The 19298-nt window shown below is 30.6% G+C and overlaps 2 protein-coding genes across 2 annotated transcripts; one reads left to right on the top strand and one right to left on the bottom strand.

Moving 5' to 3' along the window:
* Positions 1-373: 373 nt before the first annotated feature.
* On the bottom strand, positions 374-7058 carry LOC143072908 (RING finger protein 145-like). The gene is made up of 3 exons (XM_076248071.1): positions 6986-7058; positions 5210-5383; positions 374-4199 (listed from the first exon to the last, which is right to left on the bottom strand). Exons 2-3 carry the CDS (start codon positions 5376-5378, stop codon positions 2413-2415), a joined length of 1956 nt encoding a protein of 651 aa, XP_076104186.1. The 5' UTR covers positions 5379-5383; positions 6986-7058; the 3' UTR covers positions 374-2412.
* A 242-nt stretch (positions 7059-7300) lies between these two features.
* LOC143072907 (protein TRC8 homolog) lies at positions 7301-18665 on the top strand. The gene is made up of 2 exons (XM_076248070.1): positions 7301-7517; positions 10996-18665. The coding sequence occupies exons 1-2, from the start codon at positions 7328-7330 to the stop codon at positions 12771-12773; spliced, it is 1968 nt and encodes a 655-aa protein (XP_076104185.1). The 5' UTR covers positions 7301-7327; the 3' UTR covers positions 12774-18665.
* The last annotated feature ends 633 nt before the right edge of the window (positions 18666-19298 follow it).

Raw genomic sequence — 19298 nt, 5'->3', positions numbered from 1 at the left:
AAAAGAGTTGGTCCTGCATTGTTCCAATTATCGAAACTACAATCCCATCCTATTTACCCTTAATTTGACCTACCAAATTAGAATTGTCACCTGGTTTGTACTCGCAACACGAAAGGTGCCATATTTGGAGCAGGATTTGCTTGTCCTTTTAGAGCACCTGAGATTACCCTTGGTTTTTCTTGGTGGAGTTTTTGTTGCTCAACTTTTCTATGTTGTGTTTTGTGTACTGATTGTCTGTGCGTTTGGGTCTTTTTCTTTTTTTGCCGTGGTGTTGTCAGTTTATTGTTGACTGGAGTTTGAATGTCCTTTTGATATCTTTCGGCCCTCTCTTACAATCTAAGTTTTAGGAATATTGAATAATAAAATACTGATGTTTGTTAAATCAATTTTTATTTCCATCTCAAGTTTTTCTTCAAACATTCCTAGCATTTTCATACTCAAAATTGTGTAACAAAAAACTACAATAACAACCATATTATTTATCCAGAGTAGAAATTCTAATCAAAATACAATGACGACTTTTAGGCATTTTAATTACTTTATGTGACAACTGTGTTCTTATTCTTATAGTTCAATATTACAACTGTTGATATACAAGTATGTTATAGATATAATGATAAATCTAAAGTGTTACGGTTCTTATGGCAAATTGAATATTGAAATTTGATTAAATGCACAAGTCTTTATTTGTTGGTTTTTTTTATTCTCTTGAAAACTATTGAAGGAAATGTTGCATTACTTGTTTTGTTAAATACATTTCTGGAAATGGTTTTTCAACACCCCTTTGCGTATAGAAAAGGGAATTATTCCAATAACCAATCAAAACATAGTTATTCACAGCTACACTTTATTGTTCATTCTACCAGGGACATATAAAAATACCAATTATGTGTCTGATTGAGGTAAAATAGGGTTCAAATTGTTGCAATTGTTTTTTTTTATCTTTTATATGATGATGGCAATAATATATTAAACAAATACTTTTTTTGTCATTTTTTTGCTGGAGGTAAGACACTGTCTCGAACTGAAAAAGAAATTGGGTTTTTGCGTGTATGCATTTGAACATGAGACATATTATTATACACTGTGTAGACATGGTGAAGATAAGGTAGGTGGTTTAGAATCCACAAATATTGTCTGTCTACTGACTTGATATGAAAGCACTTTAAAGATTTCTATTACCTAAGAAAAAAATAAATGATATTTTATATCTGAAAGCCTTTCAATCTGCAGCTTGGAAAAAGTTTCAAAAACCAGTAGATGTTTGTGCCAAAAAAAATGTTATTTTTTTCTTTTTGGTGTTTAAAAGTGTCATATTATACATATTATTATTTTTTTTGTATTACATACACATAACGTAATTGCACTGACATATAGATAAAAAAAACATATTGCCCTCTACTTGGATGAGCTAGTTATCTGCAAGTAACAGGTATATATATAAATGGTCAATCTCACTGAATTCTGTGATAGATTGCAATCCACTTAATTTTTAAGCATAAAGAACTGCAAATCAATTATCCAACAATTCTAAGATTTAACTTTTATGCAATATAAGAAAAATCAAATGAAATATCCTACAGATAGAAGTACAAATGTATAGTATGAATGTAAATGTCTCAAAAACATTGAATAACTTGACTTTGTATTTATCTGCCCTATAATTTTTTATTTCTAAATGGTACATTTTTGTATATTATTGCCATAAATTTTTTTTTTATATATATAATTTCATATAGGATCATCAAGTTTGTTTTTTGTTGTATAAATCATTCAAGTATGCATATATACCTAGAACCAATTAAAAAATCTTATTTCTGAGCATACAAATGTAGTTCAGTCACAACATATGTGAATTTTTTATTGTATTTTGACATTTACAGAAGATTCAACTATTATACTAAAAAAAATTATAATTCAATGACTTATTTCAAATGTTGCATCAATAATATAGAAATTTTCAGAACATAGGTCATGTACATTGTACATGTAATATATAAAACATAGAATGAAAGATGTGGCACTAACATCTGTTTTTTTATCAAATAAGTGTTATGTCAGCATCTGGATTTTTAAAAAGGCATATATGTGTCATTCATTTTGTCTATATACCAGATAAAATAAGCTGTTTTCATTATTTTAATTGTGAATTTCTGAATATTGTATGGTTTGGACACATTTATTTTTAAATTAATACTGTTTTGGATGCAAAAATATAGACATTTAGCAGTTCATACATTGTTGTGTACATACATGTATCATTGCATATGGGGATGTACAATGTATCATATTATAACATCTGTATTAAACATGTAATAAAACAAAAGTAATAACTCCAGATAACCCTGAAAAACATTGATATTTTGATTTTTAAACCTTCACCTTTTGAATCCCCAAGACATGATACATGTCTTATGCTGCATTATTTTCTATTGTTTGCAATGCAGCTCTTTCTGCCTCTACATTGTCAATAATCTGATCATTGTCCTCCTCAAGGATCTCGGTACTAGCATCAGATTCAGTCTCAGACTCACTCATATCACTTTCTTCCGATAATTCATCGTCTCTTTCCATTAAATTATGAACATAATTATTCTCTACAACGATGCCAGTCTGATTATCTTCATTTTTCTTCACTTCTATTTTCTTGTGGCACATTGGACAGGTGTCTTTAACATATAACCACTTACGAAGACATGTCGCATGAAAGAAATGATTACAAGAAGTTACTTTGGCTTGCGTCATGGTAGAAAAACAAATAGGGCATACATCACTTAATGAATTCAATTGTTCTTCCGTTGCCTGAGGTAATGATTCTACTCTAGATACTGCTTCTCTCCTTAACAAAAATGTCTTCCATCCAGTCTCTAATCTTTTATAAACATTAAAATAACAATGAACTATTAAAATTGCAGAATTAATCAAGCTCCAATGTCCAACTAAGGTTTCCTTCAGTCCAAAACATACAACAAAAAGCGCAACGAGAAATTCAAAGACACGAACAGTTGCGCGAGTGTAGTATATCACATCATCCAGTTTTTCCCAAGAGTTCTCTCTCAGAGAATCATATATAAATAAACTATACACAGTCAAGGAACCTAAGGCTTGGAAAGTTGTAAGGATTCCACTTGATATGATAACTAACAACCAAAAATCTAACGTGAAGTACTGACAGATACTGTACGTCATGTATAACGGAAACATCCATAGGAAAGTGAACAGTAACACAGCTCTGAAATGCTTGAAAATATTTCTGTTATGTGCTGCACTAAGTGACAACAATATTGGATCAGCAACTTCATACATTGATTCAATCAATGAAGAAACCACAATGAACAGTAGTATACTCATTAAGAATGTTCTCTGTATTGGCTTCAAGTCGGTCAAACCAGTCTGAAATGCAATCAGTAACATTGTACCGCCCTCTGTCCACCCACGAAAGGTATCGTTATCATTCATGTATCCTCTCCATCCTTGGAGAAATATTTTGGTGAAAGTTAATATGAAGTATGAAAAGTAGGATACAGTAACACTCAAAGCCAGGAGGCTGATGGGTGTGGCACAACATTCGCCAACCACTGCCAGAATTATCATACTAAATCCTTCTTGTATAATCACACTGTTTCCAACTTTAATGAAGACGTAAATATGTGAAATGAACATGTAAAGCCAAAATATCAAAAGTTGTATTCCAACATGAAGCGTGTTCCATGAAGCTAAGATCACTGGAATCCATCCAAACTCTGTCACTGCTTCGGACAACTTCCGTAACAGTACTCTCACTGTCTCAAATGTATAACTCAGGTTATTAAACACTGTAAATGCTACGAGTAAAATTGTGAAAATTGTTGAAAAGTTATGTACCCCTGAGATAACATCAGAAGGCATTCCCATGATTTTGGCTAATACTGGCAGTACAAAAGCAAGAAAAACAAACCTTGTCCAATTGGTAATTTCAAGTAGGTAACAAATAAAAGCTGCTGTTATACACTGTGTTAATAGGTGGAGAAGTACTCTCTGAGTTTCTGATGAATCTGTCAAGAATATTGAACTTTCACTTTCTTGAGATAACTCTGTATTCACGAACAGATGAGACATGTACCAATTAAAACAAACTAACCCTGCACTCAAAGTATAGATGTACAGGTAAACCAGATTCTTCAATGGTAGTGCAGCTAGCGCTAGTGCAAAAAATAAACCTGTAAAAAATAGGTAAACTATGTATAAATATTATATAAAATTCTTTAAAAATTCAATTTTCAAAAATTCTATTCTAAATGTAACAATGAAATTAATGGAGCATAATTAGTTATACATATGTGTTACTTGATGTCAAGCGGCAAACTATTTGTTAATTTGCAGATATGAGGATGATTCTTAAATAAGTTGAAAACATCTCAATGTTAATTTTACGGACGCCATCACAAGTTGGTTGACCGTTATGGAATATACCTTTCACAGATGATATCTGATATGTTCCTTATGTAGTAACTACAATCCTGTTCCCTTTTCACAAATGTGACCTACTGAATAAATCTATTTACCCGATTTGAAATAATTTGAGCAACACGACAGGTGCAACATGTGGAGCAGGATTGGCTTAATCCTTCTGGAGCACCTGAGATCACCCCCAGTTTTTAGTGGGGTTTGTGGAGTTAAGTCTTTAGTTTTCTATGATGTGTCTTGTGTACTATTTTGTTGCTGTTTGTCTTTTGTATTTTTAGCCATGCGTTGTCAGTTTATGTTTGATCTATGAGTGTGAATGTCCCACTGCTATCTTTTGCCCCTCTATTTAAAATGACATTAAAATAATATCTATAATAAAAAACAAACAATTGAAACTCCCCATATGGCCTTCAAAGTTAAGTGTGATTTTTCAACAGTACACAGTGTTAATGTGGAACTATTTTTTTTAGATTCTGCTGTTGACAGTTAGTTTCTCCACTGAAGATGATTCAATTTTAGAATTTAAAATGTTAAATCTAACTATTGAGAGTAATGAAAAAATGAACTTCCTTAGCAAAAATATTGTCATGTCATGACTAATGATAAACAAGGACTATGTTGCCAGCTAATTTACCAATTAACAACTTAAAAAAAAAACAACCAATAAAACAACTGGGGAAGAACAATATCATATGAAAGTAAATAAATGATATGCTTTCTAGCTTAAGGGTTGCTGCATCAAGCTGGTATTTTTAATACTTACTTAGATAATAAATAACTGTGATGATAAAAGTAACATCATCAGGTTGATTTGTCAAATTTTCTGGACTAGTTCTGAACCATAACTCTGCCAAAACCAATGATGGAATCCTCAGAATAACTCCAACTACAGCCTCAACTTGTTCTCTCTGAACCTTCACCTGCCACATCATCAAATCTAGAAATAAAATAACTGTAAGTTAAATAGTTACGTTTGTTACCTTATATCTTACTTATAAGCATGATAAGGTCTTATATTTATAAAATTATTTCAGTTATGTTATTTTTGTTAAACAGGCTTATCCTGTGATAAAATTTGAATAAGGACAATAAATTATTAATTACAAATGTCACTTATTCAAGTAGAGAATAAGAGGGACTGTATCAAGTTTTAACAAGTATGTAGCAAAATATTAATTTTTTTATTATCTGTAATACTGATATAAAAATAAAAGTCAACACTGCAGTCCTTAATATTTTTCAATATTATTAATTGGAGTGTTTCATTTTGATTTGTTGTTTTTTTGTGTCAATACTGATTAAGGACCCATTTTTTTTTTTAATCAACAGAGTGGATACATATTGTCATGCTTATAATATTTTCAATTCATTCTTTTAAGCTAGATCCTATAGTTTTTGAAACAAAAGTAAATGTAAAAAGTTTTAAAACTTTAAAAATTCAGGGGCAATAACTCCAAAATAGGTGTTAATATTTCAAAATTATTCATAATAGATTATAATATTAGAACTTGTGGTAATGTGCTTAACAGTACTATTTCTCGAATTGCTTAAATTTGTAAATATTAGCCTAGACTATTCTTTGGCCCTATATGACAGTCATCTGATGATGGTCTGACATGTTGGTTGATAAAAAATCACAAACTAAGAAGAAGCAGACAAACTCTGGTTTAAATCCATTGAAGTTTCAGAGAAGACTATTAAATAAAAGTTTATGTATGACAAAAGGATGCAAAGTAATGGCAACAGGTTAACATGCTCAAAAAAGATAACAGAAATATCAACCAAAATAATTTGACAAAACTAAGACCCCACCTGCTACCAGGAAAAATTTAAATAATAACAGTTGCAAAAATAGAATGGGTAGGTTCTGCAATGTATGTTAATAGGAATGAAGGATGGGAAATTTGAACTCTATATGGTACTGCAGTTTTCAAAAGTGGAAGCTAGGTCATATGAGAAACAAATTAACACAAGTTATAAATTCAAAATTGTACAAGAAAAAGATAATAACTTTCTTAACTTTTCAAAACCCAAAATTATCCTTAGCATTAGCTGTGTAACTGGATTTCTTTAGTCCTTATGATATTGATTTACTATCTGAGGAACATAGAGTAAAAACGTATCATAACGACCTATATATAACTTTGAGAGAACTTGCTGCCTTGCCCGTCAATGCGCTAAGTTTTCTTGGGACCATACACATTCAGTATAAATATGGTTCCTTACTTGGAAGAAGAAGAAGATAAGGAGCTATTAGGATCACAGCTACCCAAGCATAGAATTGTTTAGTCACAATAATTATGAAGGTGTCACAGACAAAAATTAAATAGCCTTTCAAAATTTAAAAATTATTTGGACTAAGAAAAGTTAAGAATAAATTGAACAGAGAAAGTTATTGTCTCTTCCAGGAATATAGGACTAAATCCATGGGGACAATGCCAGCTGTCAGTTAGTTTCAACATTTTACAAGCACTGTCGTTTAGGTATTTGATATGAAACAAAATCATATGATGTAATGTAGGAATTTTAAACTAGTTACTGTTGTTATATTATGGCCTAAGGATACTTTCAGGTGATTGAATTCTGCTGTCTGCTTTTGATCTATAATTTTCATTAATATACAAAACAAATGACGGAGGAGGACCTGTTTATCTTTTGTATTCATTTTTTATTCTAACCTCCGGCTCGATTTTGTAAAACAAACTAATCTTCTTTTAACAATTAACATTGATAAACAACTGTTTCATCTTAAAATAATAGTAAGTGATCTGATTTGATTACAAACAGCCTTGATTAATAAAAAGTGTTGTCTTGTAAGTGCTGCAAATCATCACTACAACGAGCAAGAAAACACCGGAAGTTAACATTTGACAGATCGATCATGTCGTATTTCGGAAAATTTAAACATTTTTCCAATGTTTTGATACGAATACCACCTCTATTTATTATTGATAGTTTGTTGAATGGTTCATTGTTGAAAGTTGTATACCAGAGTGTTCATCCAGAGTATAGTTTGTATCCAATAACCACATGGACACAGTTGTTTCAATGGCTAGCTACGTCTTTCACCAGTGCGTACAACTTTATACTGTTATACAAATTATTATGTTTATACAGTTGTAATACAATGTCAACTAGTTATCTATTGTTTATATATTTTTTTAAAAGATGTTTTCATATATCCCTTGTTTCTTTTGAAAATACTCTAAGGAAAAAATCTCTTTGGAGATAAGTAAACATCTTTTAAAAATATGTTCAAGTTTAAAAGCTTTCTTTCAAGGCAGTGTCTGTGGGTACGAATAGTCAAATTGCCATTCGTAGTCTATGCATACCCACATCCGGTGTTATAATAAAATGCCATTGGATTGGGAATGAAATGTGCACAATAATTTTCGATAATATGGGGATTTCATGTACAACGAGTGAAATGAATGAAAAATAATATTTTCAAATAATTATTAGATAATGATACACAATAAACATTGCAAATTAAATGTACACTGATGGAAAATGAAACTATACAGTCCATGTAAAAGAAAAACATGATAAAAATTAATACTATTATAAAATGTAGAACATTGCATATTTAAAGAATTAAATTTTACTGAATTTGAAAAATATCCATATGAGATTTAAAAATAATCTTTAAGTAAAAACAGAAACGGAAATTTAAAAACTACTTAAATTAAAGCTTGGATGTCTTTATAAAAATTAAAGAAGCAAGCAATAATACTTAATGACGTTAAATTAAACCAATTTTGTCCATCTTTAAATTAGTCACACCAAGTCTAAAGTAGTCCGTGCCTAATTTCAATATTTGTAGTTTGATATAAATAACAGAAAAACATAGCATCTATTGAGCAGTTATATCATCTTATTAAAAACATTTATCATTTATATGTTTTGTAGTTTAGTGTGATTTTCCATTTTCATTGAACTAGTACACATTTTGTCATGGGCCAGACAAAGCCTGCCTCTGTGTGTAGGATTTTCTTGCCGTGTTGAAGACCCATTGGTGGCCTTGGTTGTTTTCTGCTCTTTGGTTGAGTTGTTGTCTCTTTGACATATGCCCCATTTTTATTCTCAATTTTATTTAAAACAAAGAAATACATAATAAAAGCAAGTCGTTACATGAACATGATTAAATATAAGCATCCATGAAAGTATATACAATATAAATGACATTATAAAGTTCACTTTGTATTTCTATGCTCAAATATTAGATTAGAAAAGTAAGCAATCATAGGTTGTATATAAATTTCAGTTATTTATGTTGGACATCTTCTTGCCTTTTAATCCAATCAGGAATGGTATTTATTTAAGGTGGTTCATTGCATGGTTATATTATAGATTTCCTCGATAATAGTTCTTATTCTTCACCAGATTGTTTATTTTATGGCATTTCTATGCTTTTTTCAAAAATGTTATTAAAAGAATAGGTCATGTCTTGTTTTTCAAGCTACAAATCTTTTAAAGTTGCCCAAATTTGCAAAGATTGTTTATGACAAAACACTTGTTTTGTTAATTAAAAGAAAGTTGTGAGATAAAATTTTGGAAATAACTTATGATTTGATAGGTTTTAAAATATGCTTTAAGAAAAGAAAAAGAAAAAAATAGTGTCACCTTTTTTTTCTTGCTAAATGAAAAAAATGAAAATTTTTCCAACATTCACTGTCATTCCTTGATTAAAAAAATATTCAACATTTGAGTTATCTCCCCATAAAAGGCTAAGTTGACAATTTGTATAGAACAAACACAAACATTTGGTATTTGAGTAGATCAATCTATATACATGTACATGTAATGCAATAATTATAAATTACTTGTTTTTCTTTAATCAAAATATTAAAATGTTCTCTTTCTTAATTTTTTCTCCCTCAGCTGCTTAATCATGTTAATGGTGACCTCTATTTTTGTCACACTTGCAACACACAGAAAGTTGTCTAAGTAATTGTTATTCTGGATTGAAGTATAAAGCAATAAGGTGTGTACGGTTCCTGTCTCATTAATGTATAGGCCATGTCTTCTTTTATTCAGATTTACTAAAAACACCATCAACTCTGTCTTTGACAACTAATTTTGAAAAAGATATAAAGGAGTACTACGTGTACAATAATAGGACCAATATAGTTTTTGAACAGCTACATTTGTGCTTACATACATGTACCTGATAGGGTTCATCTGATCGTGACCTTATTTACAAACATCAATGATTTAGTATATACTAGAACACACCCGTGATATCGCAGGTCTGTGACTGATTTAAGTATATATCTATGCGTAAGCCTTATTTAAGTATTGGTATTGTCATCTGATGAAGTCATGCCGATAATAAGATACACAGTTTTCTCTGCTTTCAAAACTTTCTGTTTAAACCCGTCGACCTGGAACTTATCAATTATTGGTAATATTAATTATTTGGAAAACAAAAGGTCCTGGAATAGAGTATTTTTTAATCAACAGCATTGTCCTATATTAGTTATAAATAAAGTTGAGTTCTTTTATTCGCTGTTTTACGTCATGCCCGCTAAAAAATTGAAAACTGTACCTATACACATTATCTTAAGTCCAGATTTTTAGTATTCATATTGTTATCTAAGAAAGTCTTTCTGATTAAAATACTACAATAGGGAACAATTTGACAATGATTGAATTTAGGAGAGTCAACCCTGTGATTATGACCCGTGTATAAAGCAAATCCTAAATACACCGTTTGGTGGTGCACCTGTCCGATGCAGAACGTACAGATAATATAAGGTAATAGGTAACAGGTGAATATACTATTGGTATCTGTATCGAATTCGACCCAGAACTTGTTAATTATTGGCAATATTAATTATGTGGAAAACAAAGGGGTCTGGAAGGGTGTAATTTTGAATCTACACCATTGTCCTATATTAGCTGTATATAATGTTGAATTCTTAGATTTGTCGTTTTTACCCCATGACGGCTGACAAATTGGACCTCGTTATTTTAGTATTATAGATGTGTACCCTATATCAATCATGCTAAGTAGAAAAGGTCAGCAGACAATACAGTCATGCACTTTTGTTTAAAAAATTTAAATTACATTGGAAAAAATTGCATGTACATCATTGTTTCATTTAATTTACTTCTGATGTTAAGAAAATGAATTTGATTGAATGAGTAAACTTTAGAATGGAGGCATGTTTAGTTGATTGCATACTGATAGCATACATTTGTAGATGCATGTAATTGAATATGATTCAAAATGTTTGCAAGAATTTATATATTATGTATAAATATGAAATTTTAAGGCACTTATAAAACAACACAGACTGGATTGTATAAAACAAAGACCTACCATAAATACTAGTGTATCCTCACACAGTATATAGTAGAATAAACTTAGAATATTGGTACATTTTATCACATACATGTATTTTTATTATTGAATATACATACATTTGTACTGTGTAATGAGTGTAGAATTTAAAAGATCAGAACTTAGTAAACTAAACATCTTTTTACGGTTTCATAGTCGTATTGCATTTAGTTTTGAAAATCTCTCTTTATTTATCTTTGCAGTTTTAGTATTAGCAGTGATGTTGTTTGTCGCAGCCAGGAATCATTTGATAGAACTTTACAACTATGTATTGGTGGGTGTAATTCTGATGGTGTCGTATCACTGGAATCTAAACTTTGTCGTCACCATTTATAAAGCAGAAGTGGAACAAAATGAGCCATATCATAAAGATTTATATGATATATTACAGTCAGACTTCAATGGTATAATGAAAAATATCATTATTCAAATCTGTGTAGCTGTTGCATTTTTGACTGCTTGGGAGTTCCGTCAGACTAGTGTAAGAAGAAGCTATATAGAAGGTGACATCCTGAATACTTTACTGAAATCAGCTGTATCATTCTCAATGATATTTCCAATTATTGTGAGAGCTATTTATCAAGATTTTATTGTTCTTCTCTGGTCGCCAGTACTGTCAATGATTGTTCCATTGGCAATCTTAGTAAAGCACATTATGGATTCATTGTCAACACTACGTAGATTTACAACAAGAATTGTTCTCCTTACTAAAATAAGAATACATAATTTAGGGATACAAACATTTTTAGAAGAACAATGGATTCGTCTTCAAGTACCAAGAGTCCTTCGTATGTTTTGGATATTACGTCTCACAGTACAAATAAGCCTCCTGTACTCAAGAATATCTCGGGATGATTTTGATGAACTAGATCAGGAAAACTTAGGGAAATTCTTTTTGAAGAAGTTATTGGCAGATAGCTGTGACACATTTGTATCATTATTAGGCCTAACAAGTATTATCTCATATATTGCTCATTACATTGGTCTCTTTATGGCATTTTGTGTGGGATCAAATACAGAAGAGGATAGAAGCATGGGGACTGTGTCAGCCATTTTGTTTTTCATCCTAGCCTTACAAACAGGTCTCACAGGACTTGATCCTGACAGTCGCCTAATTCGATTGGCCAAAAATACTTGCCTACTATTTACAGCAATGGCACATTTTGTTCACAGTATGATTCATCCTGTTCTGATGTCTTTGAGTGCATCTAAGAATCAGAATGTTCTCAGTCATGTCAGGGTTCTGTCAATGTGCCTTTTTTTAATTGTTTTTCCAATAGTCTTACTTATATATCTTTGGAGCCATTACACTGCTAATACCTGGCTGCTAGCAGTTACTGCATTTAGTATTGAAGTTATGATGAAAGTGTTTTTCTCCTTATTGACTTACATCTTATTTATGGTTGATGCATACATGGATGTGTTTTGGGAGAAGTTGGATGACTATGTCTACTACATCAAAGCAACTGGAAATACAATGGAATTTATGTTCGGCATTTTTCTATTCTGTAATGGAGGTTGGATAATTATCTTTGAATCAGGTGGTATTGTTCGAGCTGTAATGATGTGCATACATGCTTACTTTAATATATGGTGCCAGGCCAAAGAGGGCTGGAAAGTGTTCATGAAGAGGAGAACTGCTGTTCATAAAATAAATTCACTTCCAGAAGCAACAGAAGAACAGTTGGAAGAATTAGACGATGTTTGTGCCATATGTTATCAAAGTTTAACAAGTGCAAGAATTACTCACTGCAAACACTACTTCCACAATGTTTGTCTGAGAAAGTGGCTTTATGTTCAGGACAATTGTCCACTCTGCCATAAACTGATTTATCAGCCAGAAGGTAGTTCTTTAGCCAAAACAGATTCTTCACAAAACATAGAACAACAGGTGCTGAATCCACAAATACAAGAACCTTTAAGACAAGAGTTAGAAGAACAGCAAGTTCCGAATCTGGATAGAGATGGTGCTGCAGAATAGTAGACTGATATGATATTTATATTACTATTCCATTTTCATAAAATTTTACAGTCAGTCTATAAAGAAAAAGCTGATTATTGTTTCAAATATGTCATGTATGTGTTGCTTGAGTTGAGTTAAAACATTCATGTATTGAATTATTAACTAATTTGTATTAAGATTATAAATAAGCTGTCTTATAAACAGGTTTTAGGTTGATTTACTCAGATTTTATTTCATTTTCTTCAAGATTATCAAGAATATTTTGTAGTTTCATATTTCATGGTGCACATACATTTTGTATGCCAGTTTTCATATACATGCATATGTTTTTCATTGATTTGTACAAAATGTTTTAATGATGCAAGATTGAATATTCAGCAAAATGAGTTTTGAGCTTTTCTTTTTTTAAATTAGAGTAATAAGTTTCAGTCACCATGGTCACAGTATCGTCAGATCATTTGGGTTTTTTTCTTCAAAACTTTAATAGGAATTAGAAATGAAATCAGTGATTCAAAAGTTAGTGATTGTAAGAGATTTATATAGGCATGTTTCTATGATAACATGATATGTCATAATATTGTTTATTTTTATCACAGGCTTTTTTTATACTTATGCTGTTGAATATGTTGAATTTTGTTTGTTGTAAATTAATTCATTATCACTATTTTTTTGTCATATTTGGTCATTAAGCAAATTTTTCAGTTGTATAGTGTGTGAAAATATTTTAATGGTTTGTCTGAATTGGACATGTAGGTACATAATATCTTATATTTATATCTAAACAATTTTTGCATGTCATAAAATTAGAAAATTTGAAAATATAAAAAAAAAATAATTATTACAATAATTAAGTCAGGTACAAATGATTGAAATCACATGGCAGATCATACTTGTTAAATATATTTTATAAATTCACCTTTAAACAAACAGTACTTTTTGAGTAATTTGAAATGTTATGTCTGCAGGGTTCATATATATTATCTTTTATCTTTTCATCCAAAGTACATTTGTATTTCACGACCTTGTTAAACATATAATTGCTGATTTTTTTGTCATACTTACATGTATAAGAAGTTGCATATAAAATTGTGCTAAATTTTAAAGGTATTCCAATGTTCGTTGTACTAAATGAGAAAACAAATGATAGATTCATATACACTGTATTTGTAAAGAAGTTTTGCTTTATTTTAGTGACTGTGTGAAACATAAATAAGTTTGTAAAAGTATTCTAAAAAGATGGTGTTAGAATTCAACAGAGGCTAATTTTTGCTGCTATATATTGGCCAATGGCAAAATTCTAGCTGGCTCTAAAGTTGGCTAAAAGTTTAAAAAACAGTCTCCAAAATATAGCAGCTGGTGATTTTTCTTGCTCCAACTTTTGAGAGTCAAATGTTACTGTCGTGGCATGTTATTTGTACTTGAAGTTTGATTTCAGGTAATGCAAGCATTCTTTGATAGCTTTGAATTAAATTTGTGCTTTTATTATCCATTATACATTTATATGCCTCTTCCAACCAAAAAGTGTATATCTTAATATTTTTCTTATTCTTAAAGAGACTTTTGTTATAATGGCAAATCTTTATATAGTTTATTTTAATGTATCCACAACTTTTCTAGTCTCTGGCCATGGCCAATTTAGAGTCTGATACAAAGATCATATTACAATTTTGTTTCCATTGACTTAATTTGACCTTAAATTATTTTCTTTTGTCACCATGCTTGAGGGCAACATGCAAAAATTATTTTACAAAATCAACCTCATTCAACCTTGTTCTACTGACTACTAGGCTAAAAAAAATGTTCTGGATAAAAACATTTGTTTAAGCCTTGTATAATTTATTGCTACATTCTATTAGGGATCTGTTATAGATTTGCTTCTACCAAATATTTAGACTTTGGTTAATCAACTAAAATCCAACAAGATTGACTTTCCAACATTTTGACAAAGGGAAATAACTCCGACTCAAATTACATCAATTGATAACTGTCTATCATTGAAGATTGTTTTATGTTGTCCTCTAGATGTCTTTTTGGCATTTCTTATGATTTTATTGCTATCTCTTTGATATTGACTGTATATAGCCTGTCATCTTTTTTCATTTCTTAAACAAAATGCATATGTTTATAATGATATTATACTTCATAATTTATATATGTTCAATATCTCTGATGTATGATTGACATACCTGCCAACTGTCAGTATTTGTGGGAGATTTCCCCCATGGAGCATCCCAAATAGAATCTTTGTCCACAATTTAAAACAAAACAATAAATTTTGCCATGGGTATAGGAATAAAAAGTATTAAGATGCAAATAAACGATATCAAAATAAATTTGAAGGCCCCTTTAAAGGTTTTGTAGGACTATGAGAGCTATCTTGCACAAAAAAACATAGGCATTTTGAAATGTTGTCAGGTATGTATGAACACATCTCATTGTTTTAAACTATTTGATTAATTGTTAAGTAATGACTCACAAATGGCGATTGAAATGAATTATTTTGATTCTGAGAACTTTGCAAGAACTAAAGCTTTTTATTTAAATATGCATGTGCCTTTAAATATATAAGTCCACGAAAAATATGTTGTATGCCCCATTACAATTATATAAACACTATGGGTCAGTCTGTAGGGTAGCGTTTCATTTCCCCCCCAACTTTTTCATTTATGAACATGAAGCATGGCAATTGTGAAAGTACTGATTAGATTAAATCTAAAATCGCTTTTTTATGAAGGTATTTCTCATGTTAACTACTAGCCTGTTACTTGTGAATGCCTGTAATACAGACAAGTTTACCTCTGTCTAGCAACTGGTTAGAAACTGTTTGTGCTTTTATCTATGATGGTCCTGATTAAAAAGACAGAGGATTATAACTATTTATTAACCATCACTTTCTGCAGAACATTTAGGAAGACTGTTGGACAATATTTTAGAATTACAAAAAAGCCTACCTCCCAGTGCAGGATTTTCTTGCTGTGTTGAAGACCCAATAGTGGCCTTTTGCTGTCTTCTGCTCTTTTGTCGGGTTTTTTTTCTCTTTGACACATTCTTCATTTCCATTTTCAATTTTATTATATATAAAATAGCCATGTTTGCCTAAATTTATTGCCATTATACATGCGGTTTACTCCTGGTTTGCCCACTTTTAATTCTACCAATTATCTATTAGTTAAGAAAACAAAAAAGACAAAAGGTTTAATAAGCATACAATTGTATAGTCTGTTCCAACTTAGGTATATAGTTTATAAGTGTTTTTCTAGATACAGGTTGTTTTTTTGTATAGAAAAATAATAAAAAAATCAAATATTTTTTCTCAGAAATTTAATATCAATTCAATCAATTAATTCAACATACATATACAGCAAATAACTAAAAAATGATATTCAGTTATAAAATTGTCTTTATGTTCATTAGTTTCTGAATGATTTTCATGATAGAAATATATTTATACACTGAGTTCTCTTTTATTGCAAACTTTATTTAATAAATTAATTAATTTTATAAATGCATTGCAAAAGGAAATAATTAAGCACAAAACAGTAATGAGGGCACTATATGTAAAATGATGAGAAATACAATCTTTTATATAAACATCAAAAGTAACAAAACATTTAATATATTTACAAAGTCACAATTAACAATAATTCACTTCATTGTTCAGTTCAAATGGAGAAGATGGGATGTTGCGTCAGAGTATTCTACCACGTTGATGGGTCCTTGTTGGTATCTGTATATGAGTCTGGTGTCTATTACTCTGTATGGTCGTCTTTAAGGTGGGCGGGTTCCTCCTGCTGCATACTGGATAATGTTGCATTATGTTAGTGCCTTTGTCTTCTTCAGTAGCTCAATGATCTCGTAGATGTTTGGGTGGGCGTGTTTGAGTCGCTTCTTATGTTTGTTGTGCCATCCTTCCAGGTGATTTGTGCATGGTGCAGGGTCCTTCTGTGTAATAGTGGTTCTATAGAAAGCGGTAGTTTTCAACCCAAAACCCTGTCACGTAATCTGTAAATCAAGTTGTAGCGGGTATGTTTTCAGTTTCTCCAATGTCTTCTAAAGTGTTTAGCTAAACATCGTCAACAAGGTGGGTGGAACAAGAGGTACCAGTAGTACTGCAGCTCGTCGTATCAGTTAAGTAATGTCTTCATTTTCTTTATAATAGGACTGTAGTCCATATTTCTGTGCCTTTCGCCATATACACTGGGTGAAGTGGAAGAAGCAGCCTTTCACGGTTACCCCTGGACATACTGTCTGTGTTGCGTTGTTGGTTGCTGTCTCGTAGTCAATAGATAGTGTTTCTGGTTGAAGTTGTAACTGGTGTTGTTGATCAATGGCTACTGAACAGTTGCATTTATATTCTAGTTGTTAAATTTAATTGGATAATTTTATATTTTACAAAATTTTGAAACAGCGTATTGCATTGAACATAAAAAAAATTCAGTTGAATAAATTAAAAGATATTCAAATGAGATTTATTCTATTAAATCTTTAGTTTCATTATTTTACTTTTCACCTTTTTTTCAGAATGTACCAATAATTAAAAATATTTGTTGATAAATTGAAATATTTATTCATTTAAGTACGTACACATTTTTTTTTTTTTTTAATAAAATACATTATCCTGCCAAATACATGTACATATAAAATATAGAAAATTTTTGCACATTTTCCTTGATTTAATAGCAGAATAAAATATTATTTTTTAATTTTACAGGTAAAATAAAAGGTAAAAAATATGACTATAATTCAGAAATAAACTATAATTGTTAAAACAACAATTCCCTCTATGTTTACATATACATGTAATTAAAAGTGGGCAAACCAGGATGACACCATACATGCTTGCCACTTGAGAAATAACTTGTCACCACTAGTCCTCTACTCCTTTCTCAAAAGTTGATTTTTGCCACCCTCAAATAAAGTCAGTGATATAAATTGTTTTTGTCCATCATTTTGATGATTTTTCTCTCAAAGACATGAAATTAGTAAGCCATTTTTTGGGAAGTATGAAAATTTACAAATATCCCATAGTATTCATGTTTTTTGAATTAAGCGTTATTGAAATTATAGATTAAAGTTTTTACAATTCCATTGTGTACCTGAAAATATGAATGGCCTTACAGGTATCACAATTACATTGTACATGTAATTGTGTCATATCTAGAGATGTGTTTATGGTGACAAACTGTATATGCAAATATGATTTGCACACATCATATATATCATGTATATCATGCAAATATGATTTGCACATCATATCTGCCTTTTAGTTTTTGAAAATAGGAAAAAATATATTTATATTATTAAATGATGCGAGAGTTATTGTAAATTGCAAAAAATAATATTATTGTTGAAATGAAAGTCTGGAGTAAAATGTCAACATTGCATTACTCTTGCGACAGTATTATTTAGTTTTTATAGCTGTTTTTCAGAATTATATTTCCAATATATTATTTGTTAAATGTCATGTCTATGGTGTATACAATAATAATACTATACATTATCTTCTGAAAATGCTATTTATGGTGCACATGTTCATGAAATATAACAGATATCAATTTTATTAATTTTTGTGTACTTTGTAAATTTTTTATTTTTGAAATAATTGATAGTTTTCATATGTATATAATTGTTTTTGTTCAAGTTTCAATTCACATAACATTTACATGTTAGACGCATCCAGCATAAACAGAGAGGACTAATTTTTAAACAACCGCTGAAATTTTTGCGGTCGTATATTGGTATCATGTCGTGGTCGTCAGCCTCGTCCAAAGACGGATGGTTTCTGGATAACTTTAGTATAAGTAAACAGAAATCAATAAAATTTTAACACAATGTTTATTACCACAAAAGGAAGCTTGGGATTGAATTTGGGGGTTATGGTCCCTAAGGTTTAGGAATTAAGGACCCAAAGGGTCCCAAAAAAAGCATTTATCTAGTGTCAGTACAAAAAGTTGTGTATAAGTATTTCAATTGTTCTGAAATTGTACCACAATGTTAAATACCATAAGTAGAAGATTGGGATATATATTTTGTGGGTTATGGGGCAAACAGTCTAGAAATAAAGGACCAAAAAGGGGTCAAAAACAAGCATTTTTTAGTTTCAAGACAATGAATTGGAGTTATCTTTCTTTGTCCAGTATAGTAGTTGAATCAACTTAAATCAATGCTGTATATGGCAGATTTTACAGTATTGTGTTCTGTCTCCTACTTTCATGTTGCTAACGTGACAGAGACAAAAATGAGTAACGTTAGCGACATTTGGACATGTCACATGAGCAACAACATCTTTAAAAGTTAAAATGTATGCACACAGTGATGTTTAATATATGCCTGGAGTAATAAAATTGTACAGTCTGGTTTAGAATTTCTAAATATACAGAATGTCATTTGCAGGTGTACTTTATATCAAATGAATACACAAGAAACCAAAAAATGAGTAACGTTAGCGACATTTGGACATGTCACATGAGCAACAACATCTTTAAAAGTTAAAATGTATGCACACAGTGATGTTTAATATACGCCTGGAGTAATAAAATTGTA

Source organism: Mytilus galloprovincialis, chromosome 4 (genome assembly GCF_965363235.1).
Source record: "Mytilus galloprovincialis chromosome 4, xbMytGall1.hap1.1, whole genome shotgun sequence".
Classification (NCBI taxonomy): domain Eukaryota; kingdom Metazoa; phylum Mollusca; class Bivalvia; order Mytilida; family Mytilidae; genus Mytilus; species Mytilus galloprovincialis.
This window is presented reverse-complemented; position numbering and strand designations above follow the sequence as displayed.

Coding starts and splice junctions, on each gene's coding strand:
- LOC143072907 (XM_076248070.1), top strand. CDS start 7,328: ATGTCGTATTTCGGAAAATTTAAACATTTTTCCAATGTTTTGATACGA. Junction 7,518..10,995: donor GCTAGCTACGTCTTTCACCA/GTGCGTACAACT, acceptor TTATCTTTGCAG/TTTTAGTATTAGCAGTGATG.
- LOC143072908 (XM_076248071.1), bottom strand. CDS start 5,378: ATGATGTGGCAGGTGAAGGTTCAGAGAGAACAAGTTGAGGCTGTAGTT. Junction 4,200..5,209: donor CACAGTTATTTATTATCTAA/GTAAGTATTAAA, acceptor TATTTTTTACAG/GTTTATTTTTTGCACTAGCG.